General features: G+C 40.1%; 1 protein-coding gene and 1 long non-coding RNA gene across 47 annotated transcripts in view; both read right to left on the bottom strand.

The window, feature by feature from the left end:
• atp2b2 (ATPase plasma membrane Ca2+ transporting 2) overlaps nucleotides 1-27,310 on the bottom strand; it is a 170,771-nt gene that overhangs the window by 96,634 nt on the left and 46,827 nt on the right. For 45 of the 46 annotated variants that reach the window (XR_012386802.1, XR_012386801.1, XR_012386799.1 and 42 more), the window contains exon 2: nucleotides 18,630-19,161. Coding sequence is in view for 37 of the 46 variants with exons in the window: in XM_068224178.2 (XP_068080279.1) it covers nucleotides 18,630-18,828 (199 nt within the window). In the remaining 9 variants the exon portion in view is untranslated. 46 annotated transcript variants of the gene reach the window in all.
• Nucleotides 785-12,716, bottom strand: LOC141376499 (uncharacterized). Its single transcript, XR_012386915.1, has 2 exons — nucleotides 12,560-12,716; nucleotides 785-2,755 (listed from the first exon to the last, which is right to left on the bottom strand). It is a non-coding gene; the product is annotated as an uncharacterized lncRNA (long non-coding RNA).

Consider the following 27,310-nt stretch of genomic DNA (forward strand, 5'->3'; position numbering starts at 1 on the left):
TTTTTAGCGTACTATATAATATGGAAGTATACAGTATGATTTCAGACGCACCCATTAAAGTCCATTAGTCTGAAATCTAACTATCATACAGATCTGAGAACAGCAGCGCAATCACACCGAGGTGACTCACAACCCTGAGTTTGTTACCATGAAACACTGAATGACACACACTCAACACATTGAATGACACACGCAGCAATGTGCATATCCAACACTCTCATGATGATGATGATGATGATGATCGTGTGCCAGCTCTATCATCAGGATATGCAATACCTAAACACGTTTAAAAAGACAGTTCAACCAAAAATGAACATTTACACTCCCTTTACTCACACTCAAGCGATTGGAAATGCTAATGAGTTTCATAATGAGCACAAAACAAGATATTCTAAAGAAGAAAGCTGGAAATAAGCAGCCACTGACCTCCATAGTAAAAAACAATTCTCATGGATGTTGATGTTTTTCCAGCATGCTTCAGAAAGAAACTCAAGCAGATTTTGAACAAGATGAGCAAATGTGGCATGATGTTGTCAGTCGTGCGACTAGCACCGCGTTCACCATCGATAAAGAGCATGCATTCACTAAGATTAAACTAATATTGCAGCTCATAAAAATACCCTTATTGCTAATAAGATGATGTATGCAAATAATAAGTTATATATCAATATCATCTGTGCAATATCAGACAGCACCCGTGAGAAAAGCAGTATTCATATCAAGCAGTGCGTGAGGGTCGGTGGGCGCATGCAGATTTTTTTTTTTTTTTTTTTTTTTTTTTAGAGTTGCTTGGTTTTTTGATTAGTGTTGCTTTCAAATGCAATAAATTCAATAATATAACATTTGTAGTACCGATGCTCATCATTTTTGGTGGGAGCACCTAAATGTTGGCTGGTGCACCTAATTTTTGAAGTAAGGAGCATCGGTGCTACCATGCAAAAAGGTTCATTTTGAGCCTTGTAACATCACTTTGGAAATACTATAGGCTCATTTTGTCTTCATCTGTACATAGACACCAACAAAAAGATTAATGGCAATATACAGTTGACAGCAGAAGTTTACATACACCGTTATCAAAAGGCACATGACCATAGCCATTAAAAAAGTCAGATGGTAATGTGACTGAACTTCTTCTCTTTTAGGTAGGTCAGGATTATCACATTAGTTTCTGTTCTGTTTAATAGCAGAATAACGACAGAGATGTTGTTTGAGAAATTTTCTTGAAAGTCAAGTTTACACACAATAAGATTATTCTGCCTCTGAAAATGCTCAGATGATGGTGTCAAGGTTTTGGAAGCTTCTGATTGGCTCCATTTGAGGCACAACTGTAGATCAGTATTGAAGGAAAAGCTCAAACACACTGCTTCCTTGTGTGACAGCATGGGGAAATCAACAAGCCAGAATCAACAACAAAGCCAGATTACCATTAGCTGAATGACACTGGGAGAAAGACTCATGTGTGGAGACATGTCCTGTGCTCTGATGGAGCTAAGATTGAACTGTTTGGCCATAATGAGCAGTGTTACATTTGGAGGACAAAGGGGAAAGCGCACAAGCCTAGGAACACCATCCCAACTGTGCAGTATGGGGGCGGCAGCATCATGTTGTGGGGCTGTTTTGCTGCAGGAGGGACTGGTCCACTTCACAGCAGAGATGGCATCATGAAGAAAGAACATTATGGAGAAATACTGAAGCAACATCTCAACACATCAGCCAGGACATTACAACTTGCCCACAAATGGCTCTTCCAAACAGACCATGACCCTAAGCACACTGCCAAATTAGTTAAAATGTGCTTTAAAGACAACAGAGTGAATGTTTTGGAGTGGCCATCACAAAGCCCTGATCTCAATCCTGTAGAAAATGCGTGGGGAGAGTTAAAAAAGCTTGTGCGAGCAAGACAGCCTACAAATCTGACTCAGTTACACCAATTCTGTCAGGAGGAATGAGCCACAATTCCTGCAAACTATTGTGAGAGGCTTGTGGAAGGAGACCCAAAACATCTGATCAAAGTTATACAGTTTAAAAGCAAAACTAAAAAATACCAAGGAAATGTGTGTAAACTTCTGACTGTCTAGAAATTAATAAAAAAAACTTCTCTCATTATTCTGGCATTTAGCAAATGTAAATCATTTAGGAAATCCTAACAGACCTAAAATAATAAATGTTTAGTGTCATTTACCATCAGACATTAAAAAAATGGTTATGTTCCTTTTTTTTTGTGTACATAAAATCTGATTTCAACTGTAAGTAATTGTGAGAAATGTGTGGGTTTGCTGTATTTCTGCATTGAGGAGCAGTTGTTGCGGTCACAGTAAACAGTCCAGAATGTGTGCTCATATACGTCTCTACGGCTTTGCTGAAATGTGCCAACATCAAAGCTCTCGCTGACACAGCATCAAACCACAGGTCACGACACACACACAAACACACACACAGGTGTAAAAATAGATGCAAAGGTCAAGAGGGTAAGCAAGACAGTGACAAAATGAAAAAGCAGAACATCAGCGAGTGACCTGGCCGTGGATAGCGGTGTCGTGCAGACATCCGACTTGACAGATGTGCGACTGGAGACAGACGGCACATTTCAGCAGTGGACGCACACCTGCCCGACCCACTTCAACAGGAGCGGTCCATTAGTGTGACCATGAACACACCGAGACTCTATTGGGGATTGTATTTCATTCATTCATTTGCATTCCTTCAGCTTAGTCCCTTATTTATCAGGGGTCGCCACAGAGGAATGAACCGCCAACTATTCCAGCATATGTTTTTCACAGCGGATGCCCTTCCAGCTGCAACCCAGTACTGGGAAACACCCACTCATTCACACACACACACACACAAAAACACACACACTTACTGTGTGAACCGCATTACCTGGGCAAACGAGACAGGTTCTGAAACAAAAGTCTAGGTGTGAAAGCACCCTTAGAAATAAAGGTACAAACCTCTCACTGGGTCAGTACCTTTTTTAAAAGATTTGTGTTCATATCAGGTTGACATTGGTACTCTTAAGTGGACACTTTTGTATTGTTAATTTTGGATAAATAGATAAGCAATGTTTTTGACGTCCCCTTATGCTGCGTTCACACCAGCCGCGTCAAGCGCGAGTGATTTACATGTTGAGTCAATGTAAACCCGCGAATAGACATCCTGCGGCGCAATACGCGCGAATGGCACGAATGGCGCGGAGCGAATGACGCGAATGGCGCGGTGCAAATAGCGCGATACGAATTGAGTGTTTGCGCGTTTGACGCGCTTAACGAGCATTTCGCGCGAATCTCTTGAGTGCGAAAATCTGAACTTCAGCGGACATTCGCACCGCGTTAACCAATCAGAAGCTTGCTCTTGTAGGGGCGTGATTGTGACGTAGAACCTGTAGAAGGTGTCCCGGGGGAAATCCTCCAGGCGACACCGACAACAAGTCATCAAACTGGGCTTGGCTCGGTCAGAGGCACCGCTGAAAGTCTCCGTCATCCAGGTTCAGTTTCTGGAGGAGTTTATGAGCTCACAGAGCTGGATGCACCTCTGAAAAGATGCAGTGGACTCATACAGGACCGTAAACGTATCGACGCTGTTTTTCAGTCTCCATAAAGCACATTAACACTGTTATTTTCCTTAATAAAATCCATGTTCGCCATTTAGCTATGAAGCTAGAGTCACCGGGCAGACAGAAGCCCTGCCCATCACGCGAATCCATGTCTGTTCTGAAGTGAATTTGACACGCGATTGAAGCGGATTTGACGGGCGAATGGAGCGGGGGTTGAAGCGAGTAAACTCAAATGTTCACTCGGCTATTTACGCGCGAATATTTATCCGCGCGTTCCGCGTCTGGTGTGAACACAGCATCATACTCCAGTTTCATCTCAAATCTTTTCACCAATCAAATGCTCTCTAGTATCTGATAAGCCCCACCCCTTTCAAGACTAAAAACAAAATGCTATTGGCTGTTAATTAAAAGAGGGAGGGGCTACAATATGTTCCGCTCTGTCTTCATGTTTCAGATCAAATCACGTCACACAACATTGAACACTTCACGGGACCTTTCTGGTGCATATGTGGACTTGATGGGTACTAATGTACATATTGATAGGAGCCACCCCAGTGACCTGTAAGTACACCCACTGATGAAATAAACTGCGTGTGAAGAGCGTGAAACCAGCCCAATCGCATCTGCAATCAGTGTGACGTGTGCCCCATTGCTACGGTCAACACGACCCGGTCGCATCTGTAACGGTAATCAGAAATCCAAACACAACAAGTGCTTGTTGCATTTCAGCAGCTGAGTTACATCTACTGATATAAGTTACCACTTAATATTCATGAGCCGGGCTGATAAGGATTAAGCTGTATCCACACCCCTTTTCAGATGGCCCTGACACCCCCGGATCACGTTACACGTCGCACGCTTTTCTGTGCCACCGACTCAAACTACACCCTCAAGGTCACCCGTTCACCAGCATCTGTCTCCTGGAAGAGGAGAAATGTGGCCCGCTCTCTTATTTATAATCTGTCCTCTGAGGGAAATGCTTTCTCCTTTTAAGAATGGCTGCTGGAATCAGGGCAGCTCTACTGTCCTTATTAGAGGAGATTGTACTCCTTCACAGCAATTCCTGACGGGATAGGAGACTAAATAGGATATGTCAGAGGGGAATGAGAACACGGACTGGCGGTCTAGATTAGTGTGCTGATCAAGGGCGCAGCCTAGCGAAGGTGGGACAGCGCTTAAGTAGCCATGTGACGCGGTCTCCAACAGCCTCTGTCATTGCTCCAGAAGCGAATAGTGTTGGGGGAACGGTGGCTGCGGATGCTTCATGGATTTGCTGTGGTTGTCTTGTGTTTTGGGATGTTTTGCCAACTCGCTGTGACCTTCAGCGCTTCTAATGCTTTAAATGCGGCATTGGATTACATGGAGTGGCTCCCAAAGTGCACATCGTTCTGTTACTTTCCATTGTAAATGCAGTAAAATTAGCCTATTAGCTGCATATGCTGATATTCAATGATTCAATATCTATTCGCAAAGTAAGGCAAGTCATTTCACTCTTTGAAACGCCTCTTGGGTAGTATGCCCGCGCATTCTGTTTAAATGGGGAAACATCAAATTCCTCAAAACTACTAACCAAGCTTACGATTTAAATTCCACATTACGAATAACCAATAAAATTAAACAACAACCGTCTATTTAGTTTCATTTCTAAATGTTCTTATCGCACAAAATCTGCAGAAACTCACGTCTGGTCTGAGCCCCTCCCTGGAGAATTGTCATTCGATCATAGCGATTGCTGATTGGCTCCTGTACTAAAAGGGGGGCTTTATTCGAAAATATAGTGATCGCTGATTGGCTCATATACTAGAAGGCGGGCTTTATTCGCCATATAGTGATCGCTGATTGGCTCATATACTAGAAGGCGGGCTTTATTCGCCATATAGTGATCGCTGATTGGCTCTTGTACTAGAAGGCGGGCTTTATTCACCATATAGAGATTGCTGATTGGCTCCTGGACTAGAAGGCGGGCTTTATTCACCATATAGTGATCGGTGATTGGCTCTTGTACTAGAAGGCGGACTTTATTCACCATATAGAGATTGCTGATTGGCTCCTGTACTAGAAGGCGGGCTTTATTCACCATATAGTGATCGGTGATTGGCTCTTGTACTAGAAGGCGGGCTTTATTCACCATATAGAGATTGCTGATTGGCTCCTGTACTAGAAGGCGGGCTTTATTCACCATATAGTGATCACTGATTGGCTAATGTACTAGAAGGCGGGCTTTATTCACCATACAGTGATCGCTGATTGGCTAATGTACTAGAAGGCGGGCTTTATTCACCATATAGTGATCGCTGATCGGCTCCTGTACTAGAAGGCGGGCTTTATTTAGCATATAGTGATCGTTGATTGGCTCCTGTACTAGAAGGCGGGCTTTATTCAACATATAGTGATCACTGATTGGCTCCTGTACTAGAAGCCGGGCTTTATTCAACATATAGTGATCGCTGATTGGCTCCTGTACTAGAAGGCCGGCTTTGTTCGCCATATAGTGATCGCTAATTGGCTCCTGTACTAGAATGCGGGCTTTATTCACCATATAGTGATCGCTGATTGGCTCCTGTACTAGAAGGCGGCCTTTATTCGCCATATAGTGATCGCTGATTGGCTCCTGTACTAGAAGGCGGCCTTTATTCGCCATATAGTGATCGCTGATTGGCTCCTGTACTAGAAGGCAGGCTTTATTCACCATATAGTGATTGCTGATTGGCTCCTGTACTAGAAGGCAGGCTTTATTCACCATTTAGTGATCGCTGATTGGCTCCTGGACTAGAAGGCGGGCTTTATTCACCATATAGTGATCGCTGATTGGCTCCTGGACTAGAAGGCGGGCTTTATTCGCCATATAGTGATCGCTGATTGGCTCCTGGACTAGAAGGCGGGCTTTATTCGCAATATAGTGATCGCTGATTGGCTCCTGTCTTAGAAGGCGGGCTTTATTCGTCATATAGTGATCGCTGATTGGCTCCTTTCTTAGAAGGCGGGCTTTACTCGCAATATAGTGATCGCTGATTGGCTCCTGTACTAGAAGGCGGGGCTTCTTTCACCATATTGACAGTTACACTTTTCCCCAATCAAAAGTATACGAGTGGCATGTCTTATGTATTCTAGAGTCTTTGCTATCGGTCTCTCTTTCGAGTTATCCGGAGCTGTATGACTTTACAAATCTTGAATATCGCAATATTAATAAAAAGCATACTTCTCTCCCTCATTTGGTTTTAAACCTTTATGGTTTCTTTCTTCTGTTAAACACAATGAAGAAGATTGCTGGCAGCCATTGACAATATTTTCAATATTTATGCAAATCTTGACTTTTCCATTAAGCAGTTTTAATTCCAAAACGGGCATAAAAATCAGCATTGATGACTGAGTTGAAATTTTTAGATAACTATTCCTTTAGGCGGCAAGGTTAAATAAAGGTCCCCCATCTGTGCTTTTAATACACCTCAGTTGCGCCGAGCCAAGATATTTCACCTCTCAATTCATTAGGAATTAGTCAGGAGACACATCAGGGTGTGAGAAACGTGAGCGCGGAGATTAGCCAGACAGTCTAACTGTTGGTTACTTTTAAACAGGCTAATTCGGGTAAGGATGTGCACTGCGTGGAAGTGAGATGGCCCATCAGACTGAAATAGAAATGAGAACAGAGGAAGGCATGGGGGAGGACAGTCACGGTGAGCGAACACACACTTCTGGCCGACTCGCAGCTGGTGCAAGGGCACAGCACACCGACACCATTAGCATACAATAGCTGCTCCGCATTGCCCACCTCTACGCCAAACTGTGCACTGCAGCTACGACAGAAACGTCCTTCCACTGTCTGAACACATGGACTTAGTCATTCATTCCTGTCCCGTACAGCGCGCAGGGTAAAAATAGGAGCCCTTTCCCTGTCCTTCATAGACTCTTATTAATTCTCACTACCCTGAGCTGCTAGCTTTCAGGAGGCTATGGCATCCATCCTGACTACAGCATAGCGGTAAATCTATGCGAAATTGAAAAAAACTGACCTTGTGATATTTAGTTTTTATGTGATATGATTTAAATAACTCTATTTGAGAAGAATAGATGTGATCCGCATTACATTTAATCAACAAAATACAAGTGAATACAACAGGACAAAGCTTTTATCGAGGTCAATCATTCATTTTCTTTTCGGCTTAAACCTTTTATTAATCCCAGAGTCGCCACAGCGGAATGAACCGCCAACTTATCCAGCATATGTTCAATGCAGCGGATGCCCTTCCAGTTGCAACCCATCACTGGGAAACATTCATAGACACTCATTCACACACTCATACACTACGGCCCCTATAGCACATGTGTTTGGACTTTAGGGGAGACCAGAGAACCTAAAGGAAACACAAACTGACCCAGCTAGTACTCAAACCAGCAACCTTCTTGCTGTGAGGCCACAGTGCTAACCACTGAGCCACCATGCCACATAATTTACCCTATTAATAAACTATTAACTAAGACTTTTAGCTCAATAAACTACTCAATCACACTCGCTACTGACAATTTAGCTTACTCAATTCACATACACCACATGCTTTTTGAACTTGTGTGGGAGCACCCGGAGGAAACCCACGCCAACACGGGGAGAACATGCAAACTCCACACAGAAATGACCCAGCTGGGAAGCGAACCAGCAACCTTCTTGCTATGAGGCGATTGTGCCACTGTGCCACAAGTCTCATACATCAGTCTTCTTTTCTGATCTTTCCTTTAACAAACGAATGAATCGCCCACTGTAAGCGTGTAGACTGCTGAATCAATTCTTTCCCCTCACACTTCCAACAATATCCAGGTAAGCACACTGTCCTCTTGACTCATGATGACTTCAGGATCTGTTTGCTGCTGTGTTAGTGGGCAAGGCGCAGGTTTAAACCCTTTCTTTCTAAAAAAAAGATGAAATCATAACCCGTGCTTTAATCTCCTCTCGGTTAGACTACTGCAACTCTTTGTACATTGGCCTACCTCAGTCACTCTCTCGGCTACAGTTGGTCCAAAATGCAGCCGCCAGATTAATAACAGGAACTAAGAGAAAAGATCACATCTCACCTGTCCTCGCCTCATTGCACTAAAATTCTTCTTTTCACTTATAAAGCTTTGCACAATTCTGCCCCGGCCTATGTCAGTAAGCTTATTAGGCCATATACAGCTTCTAGACCGTTAAGATCCCATGACCAGTTCCTTTTGTCTGTCCCTCGGTCTCGCTGCAAGTCAAAAGGTGATCGAGCTTTTAGTTTTGCGGCCCAAGGCTCTGGAACAGTCTCCCTCTGAACATCAGAATCTCTCCTTCTTTGGATGCTTTTAAATCTAACTTAAAGACTTGTTTTTACTCTCTTGCCTTTGACTGATGCATGCATGTTATTTTTTATTATTTGTATTTTAATATTACTTTTAAATATATTTCTTTGTATTTTTAATACTAGTGTTTTTTAGTTTTATTTTATTGTAAAGCACTTTGGATCAACTACGGTTGTGTAAAATTGTGCTCTATAAATAAAGTTTGCCTTTGCCTGTGCCTACATTTTTCATGGGTTGCGCGCGCAACAATTATGTTTTGTAGTCACGTCACAGCGAAACAGCTAAAGACAACCCGGGCTCATTGTGGAAACGTAGCCAAGCGGACGTTTCTGCGGACCGCGTTTTACATCCCGGGAGGTATTTATTCGAGCGATTTTTTTTTTTCGCTGATCCGCGAGAGGCCGCTGTGTGCGCTTTTTCGCGTTCGGGAGCGCGCTGCGTTCACGCTCGCGCTGTTCTCGCGCGAAAAGCCGCCGGATCGGGAAAAAAAAAAAAGCAAAAGCCTCCGTCTTCGATTTCGACCGCGTTTTTGGATCCCGCCGTGTTCTCGCCCTTATTTTCCGGATTCCGTTTTTCGTCTTACCTGATTTGCGGAACCCGCCATTCCCCAGACTCGATCCCGGCCGTCGTCCACCGCGGCTGGCTCCGGCTCGTCCTCCTCCGGGGCCTCCGTCGGCCGGTGAGCGCGAAGAGGAGGGGCGGAGCGGCGCCACACCGCCCCGCAGCGTTCGCTCGAAAAAAACCAAACGCGGCCTTACGTACCTCCGGCCACGTAAATCGCGGTCTCCAGAAACGTCCGCGGGGCTACGTTTCCAGAATGAGCTTGGGTTGGCTAAAGACTCGTTATGAAGACGATTCATTCTAACCACTATGAGTCAACTCTTTTTTTTTTTTAGATGAACCAATAGTTATAAAAACTGTCCACTTTCAGATTCAAGCCTTAGCTGGATATTTCACTTTACTTAGAGCTGTTACACACTACATGGGCGCTCATTTTCGAAAACCCACAACAGGGGCTCTTTAAAATCACCAAAATGTTCTGTTATACCGTTCCTACAGTATATGTACGATTTTTTAATGTTTGTTTGTCTGTTTGTTTGTTTGTTTGTTTGTTTGTTTGTTTGTTTGTTTGTTTGTTTGTTTGTTTTTAGGACAGCAGTATCTCCAGCAGAAAAGATAACCAAATATAACATTTTAAATAGTAAAGAAATCTGTTTTTTAAAATCATTGCTGGATAAGTTGGCGGTTCATTCCGCTGTGGCGACCCCGGATTAATAAAGGGACTAAGCAGACAAGAAAATGCATGATAACACTAACAATCTGAGCTAGCAAAATAAACATTATAAATTTTGATTTGAGGCGGACTTTAAATTCGCTTGAAATAGTCCGATTTCGCAGTCAGATCTTAAAAGAAATCTTTCACTCTACAGCTTTGCATGTGTTCTGAACTGTGATTTCTGATTAATTACAATCTCAAATCCACAATGCAGATCCCGCAGTGTAACTATTGCAGATTCAATGCTGAAACCATCTATCACGCAGCCCTAGCGGCAGCATTATCTGACTTAAAGGAGATGCTTTCTGCTTTTTTTTTGGGAGGTCGCCAGGCTCCTCCATCCCTCACTCGGCTCCATCTGCCAGGAACTCTCTCTGTGAGAGTGGCCAACACCCACAGCTCTGAGAAAAGTGGGCGCTCCGGCAGCTCAATAATACCCACATGATATGCCGTAGCCTACAGGAGGATCCAGCAGCCTCGCTTCATCCTTAGAGTGCACTTTCTTTATTTAGCAGAAAGGCTCTGACTTCCCTCCATCAGCCCGGCTTCAGCATCGACTGATTATGCTAAGGTAAGCATAGATTAAAGGCAAGCGTATTGACTGGGGAGCTCGAAGAAATCGAAGAGGGATAAAGTTACACATTAGTCTTCAGTGTGTGTGCTCCACGTTTAAAAGCTTCCCACCGTACTGGAGAACGCTCACTTTTTCTTCTGTCAAATTTGCCCAAGTGCTGTTTTTTCCAACCCATTTTTAAACATTAACAACTCATTTCTAATAACGATTTCTGTTTGTCTTTGCCATAGTACCTATTTGGTAACACTTTATAATAACTACACATTAAATCATTTATTAAGCATTAGCAAATAGTGAATTTGTTATCTGTTAAGCATTAACTCTACATTAATAAACGTTAGTAAGCAGTTTATAACTGCAGCTGCAAATGCTCTATTCTTGACTTATAAGCACCTATATAATGTGGTTAATGATTGTATTTTCATACTTAGTTGATGATTTATTTTTCATTACTAAATTAAGTATCGAATTATTTACAAACTGTTTGTTATTAAGAGTAGTTGAGGGTTTCTAGGATCATTCAGAATGAGTTAGTAAATGATTAATAAACTATTGAAATCAACATTTATATATCTTATTATTCAGGCATATATTAATGGTTACTATACATGTTAATAAATGCTTTATTAACTCAACATTATGCAGTTTTGTGACCTAATCTAAAGTGAGGACTATTCATGCTTTATAAATCCCTTATAAATGACAAATAAAGGCTCAGTTAAATTCTAAACAGAAAAAAAGACATTAATCATTTCTCTTCATTTAAAGATACACAAATGAAACTGGACTTCAAATGAAAAATAAATATTTGCAACCTGATCTAAAACAGAATCACTGTAGAGTTTAAACATTGCATCTTATTATAATGTTAAATTATTATATTGTTATTGTTTTATTCAGTTGGATGTCATATTTTGACACTCCTGTTATTTTGCAATGTTTAAACTTTACAGTAATTTTACTTTTTAGAAAGATTGCACAGATTTTCGTTCATTTGATACTGGACCTTTAATAGTCATTTATAAGGGATTTATAAAGCATGAATAGTCCTCACTTTAGATTAGGTCACAAACCTGCATGAAGTTCAGTTAATAAAGCATTTACTAACATATTAGTTAACTATTACTATATGCCTGTATAATAAGACATATAAATGTTGATTTCAATAGTTTATTAATCATTTACTAACTCATTCTGAGTGATCCTGAAAACCCTCAACAAATCTTAAATACAAACAGTTTGTAAATAATTCGATACTTAATTTAGTAATGAAAATAAATCATTAACAGAGTATGAAAATACAATCATTAAACACATTATATAGGTGCTTATAAGTCAAGAATGTGGCATTTGCAGCTGCAGTTATAAACTGCTTACTAACACTTATTAATGTAGAGTTAATGCTTAACGGATAATGAATTCACTATTTGCTAATGCTTAATAAATGATTTATAGTGTGTAGTTATTATAAAGTGTTACCCATATTTTACTAATTATTTTGCAAATGTAGACTTAAAGCACAATTTAAAGGCTTAATTAGGCTGACTAGGCATGTTAGGGTAATTAGGCAAGTCATTGGACTACAGTGGTTTGTTCTGTATAATCAAAAAATAATAATTGCATTATTAAATAAGGGGGCTAATAATATTGACCACAGCAGATTTTTTAAAAATCTATATTTGTTTTATTTCATCCAAACTAAAGGAAATAAGACGTTCTCCAGAAGAGAAATATAATAGGAAACACTGTGAAAAATGCTATTGCTCTGTTAAACAATTAGAAAATAATTAAGGTTAAGGAAGGGACCGTCTTTAATAAATAACACAATTTAAAAATGTCTGACATGTTTACTGTTACAAAATATTTTAATTGTTTATCAAAATAAGACATATTGGCTGCTTCCAAAATCGCCTACTACTGAGTAGGTACTGCATATGAATTTACTACTCAACCATTAGAAAAGTACACTCTTTACAGTATGAATGTGAGCAGTATGAATGGAGCTCGGACGTACTACGTATGTCATTTTGTCATCATCATGTGACCTAATTCACTCGCATTCATTAATTATCTCTCGGTGTATCATGGAATAGCATTGCGTCCATCGGATAAGCACTTCAGAATCTCGCCGGAAGTAGTACACTGTAAATAATAATAATAATTATTATTATTAATTATTAATAATAATAAACAGAAAATATGCTTAAAATTTTTACAGTAATTTTTTGTCATTTAAAATTATATTTAAAACTTAGTAAAATGACAACCAATCTCTCTAAATTAACCGTTTGACTTTCATTTTAGGTATTTTATTATTAAGGACAAATTACTGACATTTGTGTTTTTTTATACAGGGAAATTACAGTATTATTTATACAGTATTTTTTTCTGTTATTTTAAATTATATTCAAAAGTTCGTAAAAATTACAAACATTATCTGTAAATTAACCGTTATTTTATGTACTATACAAGTAATGACAAATTACAGCAATTTGTCTGTTTTTTACTAAAAAATGTAAGCATTATTTACAGTGTTTTTCCTGTTTTAAGTACATTTAAAATTACGTAAAATTAAAGTCATAAATTGTAATCACTTGCTCTGTAAAAAAAATAAAAAATAAATCGTAAAAAAAAGGTCAAATGACTTGTAACTACGGCTGCCAAACAAAAACCATAAAATTAAGGTAAAATTTCTTTGTTGAAAAAAAAGTGCAAAAAATAATAAATCTACAGATATTTTCATTCAAATATTTACAGAAAAACACTGTTATTTTACAGACTTTTCCTAGATTATTACTATCAAATCCATTTAATTGTTTTTTAAAGTGTAGGTCATCATGAATCCATGAATTTGGTCATACTACTCGGCTCGCCTAATGTTGTTAGCTTACTATATAGTGTGAAAGTATGTGATTTAGGATGCAGCCATTGTGTTCAAAGCGGATTAAAGTTCTCGTTTTTTACCCAGACGTTTAAAAAGAATATATTTTATAGTGAAATCATTTTATAATTACAACACCGTTATATTTTGATCCAAGGTTGTCATACTGTTGGAAACTTATACCGTCCCATGCTCAGGTTAGGATTATTTTGTCTTTAACTGTATATACAAGAGGTGTCCAAACTCGATCCTGGAGGGCCGGTGTCCTGTAGATTTTAGCTCCAACTTGCCTCAACACACCTGCAAGGATGTTTCTAGAAAGCCTAGTAAGAGCTTGATTAGCCAGCCCAGGTGTGTCTGATTGGGATTGGAACTAAACTAGGCAGGACACCGACCCTCCAGGACTGAGATGGGGCCCTGGTATATACTAATATATGGCAGTCAAATAGTCAGTTCTGGACAAACTATGGTTCAAGACAACAGGGTTGATCAGATAAATGACCAGGCAATTGTTAAAGCTCTGTAAAAGCAGGTGGATCATCTTGGGTAGCTAGTGGGGGACTTGTACCAGCTTAGGTTTAGCTTAGGTATGTCCTGTCACCAGTTGTATAAATCACTATGTTAAGAACAAGACATTATAAAAAAAAAATGTTGGGTTGATATAACCCAATGCTGGGTAAAATATGGACAAATCCAATCACTGGGTTACAAAGTTTCATTAAAATTGAATTGAAAATATGAACCCAATGCTTCGGTTTCTGCCACAGTCTGAAGACATGCGCTATAAGTGAATTGAATAAGCTAAAGGGCATCCGCTGTGTAAAACACATGCTGGATAAGTTGGCGGTTCATTCTGCTGTGGCGCACCAGATTAATAAAGGGACTAAGCCAAAAAGAAAATGAATGAATGAAAGAAATGAACCAGACATGGGGTTTGTCCATATCTGAACCCACGTTGGGTTACAGCGGCCCATCATTTCTTTAGAGTTTAACTAGTTACTATTCATGAACAGTAAGATAATGATTACCTATAACAGGGCTCACAGGGAATCAGCGCACACAGAAATCCGCAGATTGTTAGCCCATCATTGAGTCTATTTATTTGCTTGTGTAAATGTGTGTACATTTATATTTATTCAGGTTTTAATTGATTTCAGTAATGTTACTGACTAATATAAAAATGTTCATTTGATTTATTTACAATTCGAGTCATATTTTCTGTCTTTTAGTAGATCTATTATATGACAGACTTTACATAATAAGTGGATCTAGATGGATTTGCATTGTAGACATTAAATAAGTTTAAAAGCTCTTATTTTGTATTTCAGTTTAGTTTCCTTTAGTTTTTAGTTTCGATACCTCCAAAATAATTCTGCATGAATCCCCAGATATTTTCCAAAATTCAGAAATAGCAAAAAAAAATGTCTGCAGATTCTACCTCTAACTAACCGCTAGTTAAACTGTACCAGCTTAGGTTGATGTGTGTGACCAGATGCATGTTAAGAACGAGACATTCTAACAATTGTTGGGTTGATATAACTTAATGCTGGGTTAAATATGGATAAAACCAACCATTGGGTTAAAAAGTGTAATTGCAATTTAATTGAAAAAATGAACTCAACATCAGGTTTCATTCAGGATTCATAAACTAATTTCGAGAGGATCACATGCTTATGATTTATCACGGCTGGTCCCGTATTTTGCTAATCACTATCTTTCAATCATATGAGCCCTAAGCTACTATAAGAACCGCAGTTTTCAGTTCACTTTATCTTCGTTTGGAAGAAACCCCCCTCCTCCCCTATTCTCCTCCTTTACTTCTGATTGGGCGGCACGGCGGCCCAGTGATTAGCACTGTGAGCCCCACAGCAAGAACACTGATCCCATGGTCCCATACGGCCGGTGAGTGTTTCTGTGAGGAGTTTGTATGTTCTCCCCGTGTCCGCGTGGGTTTTCCCCGGGTTTTCCGGTTTCCTCCCACCATTCAAAGACATTCAACACGTATAACAATCAAGCATTTGTCTAACCCCTCTGCTCCTTTAGCTACCGCAGTCAGGGAGTTCTGAGATCCACCGAGCTCAGGCTCCCCTCTCGCTCTGCCTACGGGAGGAAGCCCCGGGCTCGAGGATCCCTTGAGCTCGGGGCTCTCTCCCGGGACAGCATGCCAAACAAGCTTTTATAAATCATCAGCTAAGTGTAAACTCTTGAACTAGAGGTTAGTTAGGGGTCATTAATATGTCGGTCTTCCTGAAATGTAAGATGATAACTAACATCTAGTTAATCTGTACCAGCTTAGGTTGATGTGTCCTGTGACCAGTTGCATGTTAAAGAACAAGACAATCTAAAAAAATGGTGGGTTGATATAAGTCAATGCTGGGTAAACTATGGACGAAACAAACCATTGGGTTAAAAATGGCCATTTAAATATAACTGAATTAAATGAACCCAACATCGAGTTTGTCCATATCTGAACTAGAGCTGCACGATACATCGTCTCAGCATCGAAGTCGTGTGATGCAAAGCAAAAAAAAATAATAATAATTATATATATATATATATATATATATATATATATATATATATATATATATATATATATATATATATATATATATATATATATATATAACTGCTATATTATTTTATTTATTGTAAAGTTAATTGTTGGTAATTATTAAAACAAGTTTATCTTATCCACAATTTCTTTGTTTTATAACATGTTTATTTTTTTAAACCATTCGGGGGTTTAGTGTTTAGCTGTTTTTTATATTTTTACAATTTTGAGACAAGATATTTCCTTCTGTTTTGTAATTGTTGTAATAAAAAAAGTTTGTAATTGTTGGATAAAAAGTTAAATGACTTATTTTGTCACTCGTGTTAAATTCCTAAATGTGTCATCTTTGCATTCACCAAATGAGCTCACCTTTATCACAGTAAAAACAACATTTAGTATTAAAATCATAACACATTAGATCCTCCATTGATCTGAATTCACAGTTAAGTCATATTTTTCATGAACAACCCAAAAGAAACTATAAAAATGTTTGTTCTGTGTTTTTACTTATTAATTTTTTATATTCTATGAAAATGCTTAAAATGACCCGAATTATTATAGAATTATTGATTATTTAATTTTTGAGCAAGTCAAAACTTATGATTCTGAATTTCTAAATATCGCAATATATATCACAGGGGAAAAAAATATCGCAATGTTCATTTTTTCCAATATCTAGCAGGTCCTAATCTGAACAACCCGGGCTCATTGTGGAAACGTAGCCCCGCGGACGTTTCTGTGGACCGCCATTTACGTCCCAGGAGGTACGTATTCGAGCGGTTTTTGTTTTCGCGGATCCGCGAGAGGCCGCTGCGCACGCTTTTTCGCGTCTCGGGCGCCTCTCTGGAGCGCGCGCCGTTCACGCCCGCGCCGTTCTCGCGCAAAAAGCCGCCGGATCAGCCGAGCGACGGTTCGAAAAAAAAAAAGCAAAAGTCGTCGTCTTTGATTTCGACCGCGTTTTCGGATCCCGTCGCGTTCTCGCCCTTATTTTTCGGACTCGATCCGGTCGTCGACCCCGCGGCCGGCTCCTCCTCATCCGGGGCCTCCGCTCCGCCGACGCAACGCTGTGAGCTAAGCGGACATACTGGTTGCATCGGAAAAGCCCTCCACTCGGAGGCGAGCCGTCAGTTGGCGAGCGCGAAGAGGAAGGGCGTTCGCTCGAAAAAAACTAAACGCGGCCTTACGTACCTCCGGCCACATAAATCGCGGTCTCCAGAAACGTCCACGGGGCTACGTTTCCAGAATGAGCTTGGGTTGAATCTGAACCAACGTTGGGTTAAAACGGTCCATCATTTCTTTAGGCTTTAACTAGAAATTATTTATGGGTAATTAATATCTTAATATACAGATTCAGATCAGAACAATCTCTCTTTTCTGACTTATACATGTTGGGACCAGTCTTGATTAAAACTATTTGGTAACTAAATTATAATACTAGTTTATGCAACCGGCAGCAGGTTTACCATAAACTAACATACAGTAGTGTTGCTTTCTTGTTCATTGGTAAAACGTAGGTAGTCTATTTGACGCATGGATGCTGGAGGTCATAACAAGACAATATAATACAGCAGACATCTAAAAGAGTCAAGCTGCTAAATCATTCCTTGTGCCTTTCTAAAAAAAAAACAGCACCACAGAAGTCACCTTGTAAAATGTGAGATAGAACCCCACATGATGGTGCATGATGGTGCTGAACGCTCAATGCAGGGAAGCGCTGACGGTGTCCGGAGAGAGAAAGCCTTACAGCTCAGCTTATTAACAAGACGAGATGTGACCATTTGTCTTCATTATCATGTCACACTCGGGGTGTCAGCACAAGTCACTCCAGCAGAGCCGAGCAACAGCCTGCTCCTAAACACACTCCTCTAACACTCTAACACATCGCTCGCAGAAGCAAGATGATCCCGTCCTCCAGGCTGACGGATGTATCAATCTACTGCACTATAGTGCTGTCGTAGGAACCGCATCTATACTGAAGGACTGGATTCTCATCGATAAAATATATCTCAGAGGATGTTTAAGATTCACAACATGGTTACACTGGAAATATGTTCAAGTATATCAAACACACATCCTCGTTTCAAACGTCAACGCATCTAACAGGAGATCAAATGCTGCATTCGCTGGAGAGCACAGACACTCCGCTGTCAGACCCTAACAAATCATCAAGACACAAAGAAGACGCCAATCAGAGCGTTTTTTTCCTGTCGAAGCACTGAATTAATTGTCAAATTGCAATGCATTTTCTAATTCAGATCAGAAAGCATGCACGGCATCTTCTACCTAGCAACACTATCATCGAACAAAGTAGCAAATTTAGTTTGACCCCTGCGCTGTTGCCTGGGAGACACATCCTAGCCGAGCAGCATCAGCAGCAGGTTTGAGGAGGGAACAACCTGTCTCGCAACCACACATGGCAATGATTAGCATGTGAAAGAGTGTCACTGATGGTGTTTAGTGCGTGTGACACACACTTACCCTCCGTCGGCGAGGTTTTCAGCCGCTGGCACAGTCCCTCAGTACCTCCATAGTCCTCCTGTATTTTGACCACTGCCTCCGTTCCTCGGAGCTCCATGAGCGAGCGCAGCTCCATGAGCGAGCAGCCAAATCCCCCTTCATGGTTGCTGTCGTTTCTTTGGTTCTTGGTGTAAAAATCGCTATTGGTCATGTCCCCCATGGTGGCGGAGTATTGCTCGGTAGCTTTTCTTAAAGACGGATGAAAAAAAACGCAGAAATTAGGAGTCCCTGGTGCGACCGGAGAACAGGTGTCTCAAACGAAAACCCGCAACGCAGGACAGAGCGTAAGGTGAGAGAGGAGGGTGAAGAAAAAAGCAGATCGAGTCCGCTGTCTGCGATTCAAGCTCCGGTATGTTATGCAAGACGGCAAGATCCCGGTCCTGAGGACGTCCGCGCTCACCACGGCTGCAGACCGGCGTCGCTCCATACGTGGTTTCCCATTCTACCTGCTTCCCGTCGGCTGCTGTCTACATGGTGATCCGCTCCATTACTCCTTCAGAGACAGAGAGAGACACAGAGAGGAGAACAGGAGGGGAGGGAGGGTGAGCGAGGGAGAGAGAGAGAGAGAGATGAGTGTTTCTCAGAGGTGCGAGCAGCACAGAAGTGAGCGAGGCACTAGGAAAGCACGGCACGCGGCATTGTGTCGTCAACGCATCTGCATCTCACACACACAGAGGCGGGGGGTGTCCATCTATCTATTCCTGTGATTCTCCTCGTCATGCATTGCTGCGACGTGCTGCGCTTTGATCTGACTAAATGCAGAGCCGTGTACATACTGAAGGGACGAGTGAGTGTTTACAGCACGCGTCTGATCTCAACGCTGCGCATCAAAGGGCTCGCTGCCGCTCTCCAGAAATGCGGGCGATGCATCCCACACTGCAGCAAGCTTTGCTGGAGGGCAGCAAGCGAGGCTACAGGATTATATAATGCATCCATGTTAATGCATCGAGCACCAGCTAACTAACTAGGGGGCGATTCTCAAGTGATAAAGTACCACTGAAAAATCCTACCAGCGATGTTTATTAATGCGCTGTAAACGAGTTTTAGTAGCATCTCTGGGATTTACGACATACATTTATTTTTCAGTACAGAAACAGTAGCTCGGTGCTTTCAAAATGGTGTCGCTTTTCCAGCAAGCTACTGTTTCCAATTAAAAATGGTGTAGCGTGACCGGAAGAAAAAATACAGTGCTGCCAGGGTTCAACGCTAAGGATTTTCTCTACTGGGCCGATCCAGGCCAGTGGTTGATTTTTACTTGCCCTGCAGTGGCGGAGCTAGAATTTCTTACATGGGGTGGCCTGGGGGTGGCCACTGCTATTTTAGGGGGTCCACACACACACACACACACACACACACACGAAAGTGTTTAGAAAACTAAAATCTATTTCATTAGCAACAAATATATGAAAACATAATTATTTACTCATCATCTACCCTGCTGAAAATCCAGCTTAAACCAGCTTAGGCTGGTTGGCTGGTTTTAGCTGGTCGACCAGGCTGGTTTTAGAGGGGTTTTGGCCATTTCCAGGCTGGTTTCCAGACATTTCCAGCCTGGTCCTAGCTGGTCAGGCTGGAAAATGACCTGCTAAATCCAGCTAAAACCAGCTTGACCAGCCTGGTTTAAGCTGGATATAGCTGGTTTTGGCTGGACTCCCAGCTTGGCTAGGCTGGTCGAGCTGGTTTTAGCTGGTCATCTCCCAGCCTGACCAGCTAAGACAAAGGAATTGCTCACAAACGAATCGCTCCCTCCGTCAGTATGAGAAGTGAAAGCAGGAGAGGAGCTGTGTTTCAGGACATGATTAGATCAAATTTAACAGGGAGGGTGGATAGTACATTTCTGTACACACAAACACAAGCTTTTTGTCAGGAATGCCCGTGCGGTCACTGATCCATCAATGTAGAAAAGTGATGTAAAATTATAATTTTCATAATTAGAAAATGAAAATTACATACTAACATCCAGGAAAACTCCCGATCATAGATATGTGTGTATATGTGTATATCTCTGGCTTTGGATGGCCACAGTCTTCCACTGTACCTTGGTCCCGCATTCATTTCAAAGGAGCGCTACCCTGTAGCAAGATGGCGGCGCTATTGACGCATTCCGTCCAATAGACAACAATAGGCCAGGCGACATCTAATGTCTATATCTATGGTCGTGTGCAGAGGAAAGATGGCTTAAGCTCTTTGTCTGCACTTGAAACGCGAAACGCAGCGCTCAGGAATGGTTTAAAACAGTTGTCATGTCATCTTGCTGCAGTAAACAAAGCCAATTCCGTAATGCTTGCCCCGCCTTCGCGCTCTTCTTATTGGCCCACCACTGCTCTAGCACTGAAATATCAGCTGTCAATCACTCAGTCAATGACTTCTGGCTTGGGATGACAGAGAGAGCTACTACCGCGAAAAACTGCAAAGCGCTGAAGATGAGGGATTTCGTTGAGACATATTTTCCTCACGCTTGCATATATATATTTTTGCTTGCTAGTTTGATTAGTGTTGATTTCAAATGCAATAAATATGTTTTTATAAAACGTGTAATAACGGTGCTTATAAGTCCGAACAATTTTTTGCTGATGCGCCTACATTTTTTAAGTTAGGAGCACCGGTGCTACCAAGCAAAAAGGTTAATTTCGAGCCCTGTGACAACTCTTTTTTTCAGTTTCTTAATTTTGTACCCATGTAATTGTCTGCTTCCAAGACTTCCCTGCTGAAAAATCCAGCTTAAACCAGCCTAGGCTGGTTGGCTGGTTTTAGCTGGTCAACCAGGCTGGTTTTAGAGGGGTTTTGGCCACTTCCAGGCTGGTTTCCAGCCATTTCCAGCCTGGTCTTAGCTGGTTAGGCTGGGAGATGACCAGCTAAAACCAGCTTGACCAGCCTAGCAGGCTGGAAGCCCAGCCAAAACCAGCTATGTCCAGCTTAAACCAGGCTGGTCAAGCTGGTTTTTGCTGGATTTAGCTGGTCATTTTCCAGCCTGACCAGCTAAGACCAGGCTGGAAATGGCTGGAAACCAGCCTGGAAGTGGCCAAAACCCCTCTAAAACCAGCCTGGTCGACCAGCTAAAACCAGCCAACCAGCCTAGACTGGTTTAAGCTGGATTTTTTAGCAAGGAGAAACAGACGTTTTCTTTTAGCCTCATAGTTTGATGTTGCCGCCATGTTGCCATATTTATTATTACACATATGGTTGTTATTAGATTACGAAAACAATAACGTGCTCATCGTTACTGGCCAACAGGGGTCAGTAACAATATTGTCTACTGTTTAGAGTGTCTTTCACGCTGGCCCCGGACCACCAGGCAGTCCTTACTGTTGAGCCCTGGTTGGCCCAATGGAGTTTATTTAAAATAGGTTTCTAATGTAGTTTAGACAGCAAATATGGTAATTTCAACAGGTTTTAGTTAACAGAGGATAAAGAAGATTTAGAAAAATCATGTTTATTATCAACAGGATTGTGTATATGATTATAAAAAATGTGTCATGTAATGTGGGATGAAAAACAAAAGCTAATGTTGAAATCAGCTTTGTATTATTTAAGTAAAAAAGGTTAGCCAATCAACCTAAATACAATCATTTATAAAGATAAAGCTATACATTGCAGGGCTGCTCAACAGATGACACCAGTTTGTTTGCTGATTTATTTATTAATGTAAGTATTTATTTATTCATGTATGCGCGCATGTATGTTAAACAGACCCTCTCTTAGCCTTCAAAACCAAAGTATCTAAAAATTCTTACATCAAGAAGCATTTTAAAGAGAATTATAAAATATTGTTCTGTTTTTAGAAATAATGAGTCAAAATTAAGCGAGTTTTTCATTTTCAAAACAATCTAATCTACCAAATGTGTAAGCACAATATTCCTATTTCAAACCAGAAATAAAATGATCTCCATTGGCAGATTAAAACCTCACTTAATTCTGACTTATTATTTCTGAAAGAAAAGCAATATTTGACACTTCTTTAAAAAAACACTTCTTAATTTAAGTATTTTCATATATTTGGACTAGAAACAAGACAAAATCTCCAAGTATGAAACGTCATTTTGTTGTTTATTGCAGTGTTCTTTTATTTAAGACAACCTTTTCGAAGTAAAGTCAACTAATCGATGATTAAAATGAGTGTATTTACAGTTAAAGTATGCATTGTGTTGTATTTTATGTCTTTGTTAAGCTGTTTTGTGAAACTGTGTGTCGTCTGATAGAGGATGATTCACATCTCAGTAGGATTTCCCTGCCGAGATGAAGCATAAATAAAGTCAACCACAGCCGCTCTGCGCTCTTTGACCAGCATCTCCTCTTTCCTCAAAGCAGTAATATAATAGTTGACATGCCGGAGCAATCTGAGGAAGTGCAGGCATTTCCATTATTCATGCCGGCCTGTAATTATTTAATGAGAGGCCTATAATTGTTGGAAATGGACAGGAACATGTCGTTTTTATTATTTCTAGCATTGTTAAATCGGGCTTTATGATGATGATCAACATGAAAAAAAAATACTACAGTAAATATATATTTTTTTCATTTATTAACTGATTACTAATAATCACTAATAACTGGGTTATTTCGAGGGCGACACAGTGGTGCAGTGGGTAGCAAGATCCCCTCACAGCAAGAAGATCGCTGGTTTAAGCCTCTGCTAGGTCAGTTGGCGTTTCAGTGTGGAGTTTGCAAGTTCTCCGTGTTGTCGTGGGTTTGCTTGGGGTGCTCCGGTTTCCCCCACAGTCACTACAAGTAACTTTTATTCTGAACCTTGGACCTTATACCAATAAGAAGACCAATAGCGGCCCATATTAAAGCTAATTTAAATATTATTGTCTGTTATTTATGTATTGTCATGAATAGTATTTTATAGCTTGTGGTATTTTTCTGATTGGGAAATCCTATTGTGTGTAGATAATGCCTTCAAGACAGATTTATTTATTTAGCCTAATGCGTTTGCATTTAAGATCCAAAAGGGCTCAAAGTTGTATTTTTGTGTGAGGATTATCCGACTGGACAAAACGTGTAAGTGTCATGAACATTGCTTGAACACAGAACTTATTATTTGCAATCTTCTAAAAGCCTATAGGAAAATCCTAAAGGGATTTTATCAAGGGAACCAGTTTTATGCTAGCAACTGATTAGCCTACAAGGTGACATCATAGTTCCTCCACTCTATGGTTGGCTCTTGTAATCTGTAATGTAAATCAGCAAATGCACTTCCTGTTTGTTTTCAGTTAAATTCTCAGATTAGGCCTGTCTGAGGTAGAGGGCGGGGCTAACTCACTTAACCACGCCCCTCCAGGTGTCTGTTTTGACATCAAACAGAAATAGTGGGAAGAAGGAGGAGTCTGGTAGGTTGTAATAACCCTCCTCAAACCCATTTCCCCATCTTTCTGTATGAAACACCTACTTTACTACATCCAATCAGCTTGCAGTAGAGAAAATAAGCCACGCCTACTGTCTACTTATTTAATATTCCATTTCTTTAAGAATTGCAGCACAATATGAAAAAAAAACAACAGTTTAAGCTTCCAGTTCAGTTAAAGGGGGCGGGGCATGTCAGACACTAGAGAGCATTTGATTGGTCAGATATTTGATGAGAAACTTTGTCACTGTTATGCACACTGACACTAACATCTAAACAACTTTATTTTAATCTGTCTGCAGCTTTAATTGTGCTGTGGTTTCTCATCAGGCACGAGAATGCGGCTATTTCTGAAACAAACAGCCGAGCATGAAAGCCTGCCACTGGAAGTCATTTTGGTGTTAAGGGTAAAGAGATTGCGAGGCTTTTCTTCAGAGTGGTCTTTTGTCTGCGGCTCTTTTGAAGAAAGCAGCGATCGCTCCGGGGTTGTCAGGCCTTTGCGGAGCGTGCCGGATAACACACACACATGACTGAACTCACACCACACAAGACACACCGCGGTCTGAGCGATCACCCTTTTGTTGCCGCCAAGAGCTTAATGCAGTCTGTCCCTCAATGCCAGATCTGCCAAGAGCAGCCGAGAGGAAAAGCTGAACAGGTGAAGGCGTGCAGAAGAGTGTTCATACAGCGGAAAGAGCCATTAGTTGACTTTACTTTAATAAAGTGAGTAAACCTGTTGCTGTTAAAGCGATTAGTTGACTTTACTTTAATAAAGTGAATAAAGCTGTTGCTGTTAAAGCGATTAGTTGACTTTACTTTAATAAAGTGAGTAAATCTGTTGCTGTTAAAGCGATTAGTTGACTTTACTTTAATAAAGTGAGTAAAGCTGTTGCTGTTAAAGCGATTAGTTGACTTTACTTTAATAAAGTGAGTAGATTTGCTGCTGTTAAAGCGATTAGTTGACTTTACTTTAATAAAGTGAGTAAAGCTGTTGCTGTTAAAGCGATTAGTTGACTTTACTTTAATAAAGTGAGTAAACCTGCTGCTGTTAAAGCGATTAGTTGACTTTACTTTAATAAAGTGAGTAAACCTGCTGCTGTTAAAGCGATTAGTTGACTTTACTTTAATAAAGTGAGTAAACCTGCTGCTGTTAAAGCGATTAGTTGACTTTACTTTAATAAAGTGAGTAAACCTGCTGCTGTTAAAGCGATTAGTTGACTTTACTTTAATAAAGAGAGTAAACCTGCTGCTGTTAAAGCGATTAGTTGACTTTACTTTAATAAAGTGAGTAAACCTGTTGCTGTTAAAGCGATTAGTTGACTTTACTTTAATAAAGTGAGTAAACCTGCTGCTGTTAAAGCGATTAGTTGACTTTACTTTAATAAAGAGAGTAAACCTGCTGCTGTTAAAGCGATTAGTTGACTTTACTTTAATAAAGTGAGTAAACCTGTTGCTGTAAAGCGATTAGTTGACTTTACTTTAATAAAGTGAGTAAACCTGTTGCTGTTAAAGCGATTAGTTGACTTTACTTTAATAAAGTGAGTAAACCTGCTGCTGTTAAAGCGATTAGTTGACTTTACTTTAATAAAGTGAGTAAAGCTGTTGCTGTTAAAGCGATTAGTTGACTTTACTTTAATAAAGTGAATAAAGCTGTTGCTGTTAAAGCGATTAGTTGACTTTACTTTAATAAAGTGAGTAAATCTGTTGCTGTTAAAGCGATTAGTTGACTTTACTTTAATAAAGTGAGTAAAGCTGTTGCTGTTAAAGCGATTAGTTGACTTTACTTTAATAAAGTGAGTAGATTTGCTGCTGTTAAAGCGATTAGTTGACTTTACTTTAATAAAGTGAGTAAAGCTGTTGCTGTTAAAGCGATTAGTTGACTTTACTTTAATAAAGTGAGTAAACCTGTTGCTGTTAAAGCGATTAGTTGACTTTACTTTAATAAAGTGAGTAAATCTGTTGCTGTTAAAGCGATTAGTTGACTTTACTTTAATAAAGTGAGTAAATCTGTTGCTGTTAAAGCGATTAGTTGACTTTACTTTAATAAAGTGAGTAAACCTGTTGCTGTTAAAGCGATTAGTTGACTTTACTTTAATAAAGTGAGTAAACCTGCTGCTGTTAAAGCGATTAGTTGACTTTACTTTAATAAAGTGAGTAAAGCTGTTGCTGTTAAAGCGATTAGTTGACTTTACTTTAATAAAGTGAATAAAGCTGTTGCTGTTAAAGCGATTAGTTGACTTTACTTTAATAAAGTGAGTAAATCTGTTGCTGTTAAAGCGATTAGTTGACTTTACTTTAATAAAGTGAGTAAAGCTGTTGCTGTTAAAGCGATTAGTTGACTTTACTTTAATAAAGTGAGTAGATTTGCTGCTGTTAAAGCGATTAGTTGACTTTACTTTAATAAAGTGAGTAAAGCTGTTGCTGTTAAAGCGATTAGTTGACTTTACTTTAATAAAGTGAGTAAACCTGTTGCTGTTAAAGCGATTAGTTGACTTTACTTTAATAAAGTGAGTAAATCTGTTGCTGTTAAAGCGATTAGTTGACTTTACTTTAATAAAGTGAGTAAATCTGTTGCTGTTAAAGCGATTAGTTGACTTTACTTTAATAAAGTGAGTAAACCTGTTGCTGTTAAAGCGATTAGTTGACTTTACTTTAATAAAGTGAGTAAACCTGCTGCTGTTAAAGCGATTAGTTGACTTTACTTTAATAAAGTGAGTAAATCTGCTGCTGTTAAAGCGATTAGTTGACTTTACTTTAATAAAGTGAGTAAACCTGCTGCTGTTAAAGCGATTAGTTGACTTTACTTTAATAAAGTGAGTAAACCTGTTGCTGTTAAAGCGATTAGTTGACTTTACTTTAATAAAGTGAGTAAACCTGCTGCTGTTAAAGCGATTAGTTGACTTTACTTTAATAAAGTGAGTAAATCTGCTGCTGTTAAAGCGATTAGTTGACTTTACTTTAATAAAGTGAGTAAACCTGTTGCTGTTAAAGCGATTAGTTGACTTTACTTTAATAAAGTGAGTAAACCTGCTGCTGTTAAAGCGATTAGTTGACTTTACTTTAATAAAGTGAGTAAACCTGTTGCTGTTAAAGCGATTAGTTGACATTAATAAGTGAGTACACACACACACACACACACACACACACACACACAATATCCAAATGCTGAGTTTGAGGAGCCATTTGGTCCCCACAACATCATCAATACCAGGCACGCAGACACACACACACACTCCCTCACACTGTGTGTGTGTGCGTGTGTGTGAAATGTCTCCTGTATTTTCAGTGTGTGATGACA

This window comes from Danio rerio, chromosome 11, assembly GCF_049306965.1.
Source record: "Danio rerio strain Tuebingen ecotype United States chromosome 11, GRCz12tu, whole genome shotgun sequence".
Classification (NCBI taxonomy): Eukaryota; Metazoa; Chordata; class Actinopteri; order Cypriniformes; family Danionidae; genus Danio; species Danio rerio.